Source organism: Gossypium hirsutum, chromosome D09 (genome assembly GCF_007990345.1).
Source record: "Gossypium hirsutum isolate 1008001.06 chromosome D09, Gossypium_hirsutum_v2.1, whole genome shotgun sequence".
In the NCBI taxonomy this organism is placed as follows: domain Eukaryota; kingdom Viridiplantae; phylum Streptophyta; class Magnoliopsida; order Malvales; family Malvaceae; genus Gossypium; species Gossypium hirsutum.
Genome location: NC_053445.1, coordinates 42,611,359 through 42,617,358, shown reverse-complemented (window position 1 = coordinate 42,617,358; position 6,000 = coordinate 42,611,359). Strand labels below are relative to the sequence as shown.

Below are 6,000 nucleotides of genomic sequence, written 5' to 3'. Positions count from 1 at the left end.
TTATAATACTCCTTTCAATCTCATATTTATGATCCCAAACCCAACTTTTTCCTTTTTGCTCCATTAAATATTTGAATTATTTTTGGTGTTGTTGTGGTTTCTTTGGTTAGTTTACTAGTGTTAAGTTGTTAAGCCAACCATTTTATTTTGAACCAACCAAAAATGCTTTAATTTGTTGATCATACATTTCTTTCTTCTCAACTTCTCCTTTTTCTTGGAACTTGATGGGGGCCTTGTTCCTCAATTGTTTCTCTGTATCACCAACTGCTTTCAATAAAGGTGGGTCGTGGAGGAAGAAGCGCAGCAACTGTAGCAGTTTCGTACATTGCCAAGGGAGTAGTGGGAAAGCAATCAAAACTGCTGGGGTTTCTTCTGTTGTGAAGGAAAGGTCCAAAATGGTTAATGGTGGTGATCGTAGTGCGGCGCTTATGGATGCTGGAGGCCTAATTGTGTCGCCAAATCAAGCTGATATTGCAGTTAAAGATTTGGTGCCTTATGGTGGATCAACTACTAGCTTAGTGGAGTTGCAAGATGGTATTGGCATTGTCAAGTTCCTTAGAGGGAAGGAGTTTTTCATTACTGGTTCTACAGGATTTCTTGCCAAAGGTACGTACCTGTTTTTTTTCCCCGACCGGGCCGGGCCAAACATAGACTTAGATAAGAAAAATAACATGTTTTCAATGTTTGTTTTCTTATATTAATTATACGCAGTTCTTATTGAGAAGATTTTACGAACTGTGCCTGATGTTGGGAAGATATTTGTGTTGGTGAAGGCTAAAAGCAAAGAAGCAGCAATGGAAAGATTGAAAACTGAAGTATGTTATGTAGAGTTTTGTCTTGCTTGCTTTATATAACATGTTTGAACCAATATTCTTTTTCCTGCTATTGAATCAAACTTTAGTCTTTGGCTTTGGTTTTGGTTTTGTTTTAGATAATAAATGCAGAGCTTTTCAACTGTCTACAACAAACATATGGGAATAGTTACCAAAGTTTCATGTTGAGCAAACTTGTCCCTGTGGTAGGAAATGTTTGTGAATCTGATCTTGGATTGGATGATGAATTAGCTGACTTGATTTCAAAAGAAGTCGACATTATTGTGAATTCTGCAGCTAATACAACTTTTGATGAAAGGTTGCTTACTTTTATTATTAAATTTAAAATAAGATTGTGAAACCTTTAAGATTGTAAAATTTAATTGAAAACAATTTGCAGATATGATGTGGCCATAGATATAAATACAAAAGGAGCATCCCATCTCATGGGCTTTGCCAAGAAGTGCAAGAAACTTAAACTCTTTTTGCAAGTGTCAACAGGCAAGCAATTAAACCCAACATTTATACACATATATAATTTGAAGGACATGTAGATTTTAGCTGATAAGCAGAATATTACATGTGCAGCATATGTGAATGGCCAAAGACAAGGAAGAGTGATGGAAAAGCCATTTGACATAGGAGATTGTATTGCAAGGGAAAATTTAATTGCTGAAACCACGCCAAGATCTATACCCGAGTTAGATATCGAAGAAGAGTTCGTATTGGCTCGTGATACCAAGGAAGGTTGTCACGAAAGTGAATTGGCTCAGAAAATGAAAGAATTGGGTCTACAAAGGTGAGTATTCTCATTCTCTTCTTTCCATAGTGGTTTTCTTTAAGCTTGTGAATGTGCACAATATATCATGAACATTTGGAATCATACTCGTAACTTAGAAAGTTTAATATTGCAAATCATTACTTGTCTGCTCCTCTGTGATTGGTATTACTTTTCTGTTTCTTTTATGCATTGACGTGATGATTTAACAACTGATCAGGGCTAGAAAATATGGATGGCAAGACACCTATGTGTTCACAAAGGCTATGGGAGAGATGATGATCAATAATATGAGAGGAGAAATACCGGTAGTGATAATACGACCGAGTGTCATTGAGAGCACTTGCAAAGAACCATTTCCTGGATGGATGGAAGGAAATAGGTATCTCTTGCTTTAAGTTCATATATATAATGCAATTGTTTCTAGCAAAAAATTTGAGCGTTGCGGTTTTGTTTCTATCTTAGGATGATGGACCCAATAGTATTATGCTATGGGAAAGGGCAGCTAACAGGTTTCTTGGTTGATCCGAATGGAGTTCTTGATGTTGTAAGCTATTGTTGTCTGATTTATTCATAAATTCTGATACATTGTATTTGATGAACTAACAATAGCGAAACCTCGGAGTACAGGTTCCAGCAGATATGGTAGTGAATGCAACCTTGGCAGCCATTGCAAGACATGGAATGACCCCAAAACAAGATATTAACATCTACCACATCGCATCATCAGTTGTAAATCCACTGGTTTTCCAGGATTTAGCCAGAATGCTCCATGAGCACTACAATTCAAGGCCTTTTCTCGACTCGAAGGGTACCCCAATCCACGTTCCGTCAATGAAGCTGTTCAGTTCCATGGAGGATTTCTCAGCTCACCTCTGGAGAGATGCTGTGCACCGAACTGGATTGCCAGCATTGGCATCTTGGAGCGGAAAACTGTCGCTGAAGCTCCAAGCGGTGTGCAGGAAGTCGGTGGAGCAAGCAAAGTACTTGGCTAACATATATGAGCCATACACATTCTATGGTGGAAGGTAAGTCAATTTTTGCATTAAATCTCAGTTTCAGCCATGGATTTCTCATTTGCATATAATCTTCAAATCTGGGTCAACTGACAGAAAAAAAACATTAAATCAAACAAATGTTAGGTTTGACAACAGCAACACCAAGAGACTACTGGAGACCATGTCTGAAGAAGAGAAGGTAAGCTTTGGATTTGATGTGGAAACCATAGATTGGAAAGATTATATAAAAAATGTGCATATTCCTGGGTTAAGGAGGCATGTAATGAAGGGCAGAGGGATGTGCTCTTCACCTATTAGCTAGATTTTACAATAATTATGTATGAAATAAATGCTTATACATTTTCTTTATGTTACAAAAAACCAAAGAAGGCAGAGAAGTCTAGCCTTCTTATTTGTGATGTAATTTAACTCTCTTGGGGGGTTTTATTAGTAAAGTTCATCTTTCTCTTCTTCTTCCTTATATATATATATATTAATCCATCCAACGACACAATCAAACAAAATAGCTAATAAAATCCATCGCAACAGTGAATCAAATCCTACTTTTCAGTTACAAAATAAACATAATTTTCTTTACTGTACAATCACCACCTATACCAATCTTCCACACAAATGCAATTAATATAAAAGATTCAATCAAAGGGAAATAAAAACAAATGATTTTGGATGATTATTTTCTAAATCTTACTTGTGTTGGGGTAAGGACTTAAAGCTGGAGAAGCAAACGCGAGGAAATCAGAATCATGTTCCAAAATATCCACTGCTTTTGCATCTAAAGTAATCACGGCTTCAATGGCTTTACCCTAGTCAATCGCTTTTAAAACGAAGGCATTGGCGAAGGGATAATAGCGACTCTCACTCCACCCCACACTCGACGAAGTTGGCTATCCCCACCGAAGTCAGCTTCGTTTCCGTCGAGAGTATTCAACTTCAACCAACTGGTGCAATCGAAGAACTCCTCTTCGCCTTGTGGGGCAATGTCCGCCGCCTGATTGTGTTGAACCGTCATGAATTTCAACGCGTCCCCACTTTGCAATACGGAAACTTAATTGTTGAAAATGTCCATTGCTTCTCTCACCAACTCTATGTCTCTTTCAGTCGAGTTATATGTCCAAATGGCGGCGCAATACAGGGTCGGTTAATCTCGGCTTCATTCTAGTTAGTAAATTCACTGACTGGGTTAAGACTGACGGTTTTGAACGTCCCGATCCGGCTCTAGAAGCCGACATGCAGGGCGAAGTCAGAATATTTTTTCGGGTGAACGAGATTTTAATTTTCTATAGTCTATATCTTATCATTTTTAAAGGATTAAATTGAATTTTTATAATTTTAGAGGTGGGCAAAGTTTAATTTTACATTTACTAATTTTAAATTTTAAATTTTTTTAAATGGCATAAATAGTAAAATTTCATTTTAAGGGTGGCTAGGGCCCTGCCAGCCCCCCTAGATTCGCCTTTGCTAACATGACGTATTTCTATAGAAATGCAGTGATAGTTACGATTCAAGTGGGATGCTCGAGACGTTTGCTTTTGGCCTTGAGCTTTAGAGTGGCCGTGGCACGGTCACTGAACATGAATCTCCTTGTGGTATGTCACCGTTATTGGAACCAAAGGCTTTCGATTAAAGGTAAGTAATTTTGTGGGGTAGACTCCAGCGGCAGAAACAACCGTGATCCCGCATCTAACATATATGGGTTTGTAATTCACCATTGGAGCCTCGATTGAAAGCCGCCCAACTTTTGAAGAAAGCCGAAACCGTTATCGCATCGACGCCCTTATGGGAACCACACAAGGCAATGGCGATCCCGACACAGTCGAAGGTGTTGACTTGGATGGCAATATGGGGTGATGTTGAAGTTGGGATACTACAAAAGCTTTGGCATGGAAGCAATTGGTTCAACGACTCTAGCACCGTTTGGGCCATGCAATTGGCTAAGCAACCCTTGACCCTAGCTTCAACATACGACACTCCTTTGTCGTAGGAACCGATGTAAAGGTTGTCGATTATCCGACCAGACAAAGGGTGTATTTAGTATTACTTCTAATAAGCACTTTTGGGATTAAAAACACTTTTGAGACAAAAAATATTCCTAAACAAGTTATTTTTTGGAGAAAAAGTACTTTTTTAAGTAAAAAATTAGCCCAAAGCACTTTTTTAGGAAGCTAAATATTTCAACTTCTCCCTAAAAGTGTGTTTTTCCAAAAGCACTTTTGAGCCATTTAGAGTATGAATTAGGGTCTTTGGGATGGAGAAACCCCAAATTCTATGGCTTCCTAATCTTGGATAGGGTCGAATTTTTTTTAAAAATCGATTTCGGATGGGTGAAATTATAAAAATAGTCTCGTCAAGTTGAGTTTGAAAAGTAAATTAATCTAATTTTGAGATATTTACAAAAATGACTTTCAATAAATAAAAAATAAATATAGTAAGATTTAAGTTTAAACTCAAAAAATTTAATTTTATTTGCTTCAAAATAAAAAAATAAAAGAGTTAAAATGTAATCTTATTTGTTTTTTTTTAAAAAGAACAATTAAATTAAACTTGAGGCGAGGTGAAACCGAGTCAAGTCTTCTATTAAATTTTGAGTTTCGGTTCAAGGTGAATTTTATTTTCTTAAGAGTCGGAGTTGGGGTGAATTGATCAAGCTTTTGGTTGGGGTTGGGGTGGGAAAAAATTTACCCCGTCTCGTTGCCATCCTAGTATGAATGCACATCTCCAAGTCAACATGCCCTGTTAACACACTTAATTTTTTAATTCTTTTGCTGATGTAGCATGGCATGTCAATATTGTTAACGGTCAAATTGATCAATTGACGATTCTTGTTAACGAAACGACTAATTGATTTTTTTTGTGTCATTAAGGACTAAATAGGATGAATTTTTTTTTAAGTGCTTAATTGCTTTTCTAATTTTTTACTAAAGTTTTTTTTTTTTGACCTTTAAGCGATTTATTTATATAAATAGGTATTGCTTAAAAGATTTTGGTGTACTTTGAAAGGGATAATTATTTTATATATGAAGATTTCTTAACTTTGTTTGCGGACTATTAATATTCCTCAAAATTTTCAATAAAATGATGCAACTTTTTTTCCTTTAAAAAATTTGTAAAGTTAGACATCATGAGTGCATGGACAATTTATGAGCAATTTAACTTTTCATCATTTATCAAACTAAAATGGTTAAAACCCTAAACCAAAACTAAAGCGAAGCCAGAATCGTTTTTCAGAACACCAAAATCAAAATTGTTAAGAAGACAAAAGAAGAAAAAATAAAAACAGGACATGCTTTCATTAACTTACTAAATCCAAATCAAACATGTAGTTTCACAATTTTAAGTAAAAATAATCTATCATTTGTCTTTATATTATTCTACCATATGTAATTATTTATTA

The 6,000-nt window shown here is 36.1% G+C and overlaps 1 protein-coding gene across 1 annotated transcript; it reads left to right on the top strand.

Moving 5' to 3' along the window:
* On the top strand, positions 1 to 3,058 carry LOC107891237 (fatty acyl-CoA reductase 2, chloroplastic). Its single transcript, XM_016815965.2, has 9 exons — positions 1 to 606; positions 712 to 815; positions 932 to 1,131; positions 1,213 to 1,313; positions 1,401 to 1,611; positions 1,811 to 1,972; positions 2,056 to 2,137; positions 2,221 to 2,618; positions 2,733 to 3,058. The coding sequence occupies exons 1-9, from the start codon at positions 225 to 227 to the stop codon at positions 2,908 to 2,910; spliced, it is 1,818 nt and encodes a 605-aa protein (XP_016671454.1). The 5' UTR covers positions 1 to 224; the 3' UTR covers positions 2,911 to 3,058.
* The last annotated feature ends 2,942 nt before the right edge of the window (positions 3,059 to 6,000 follow it).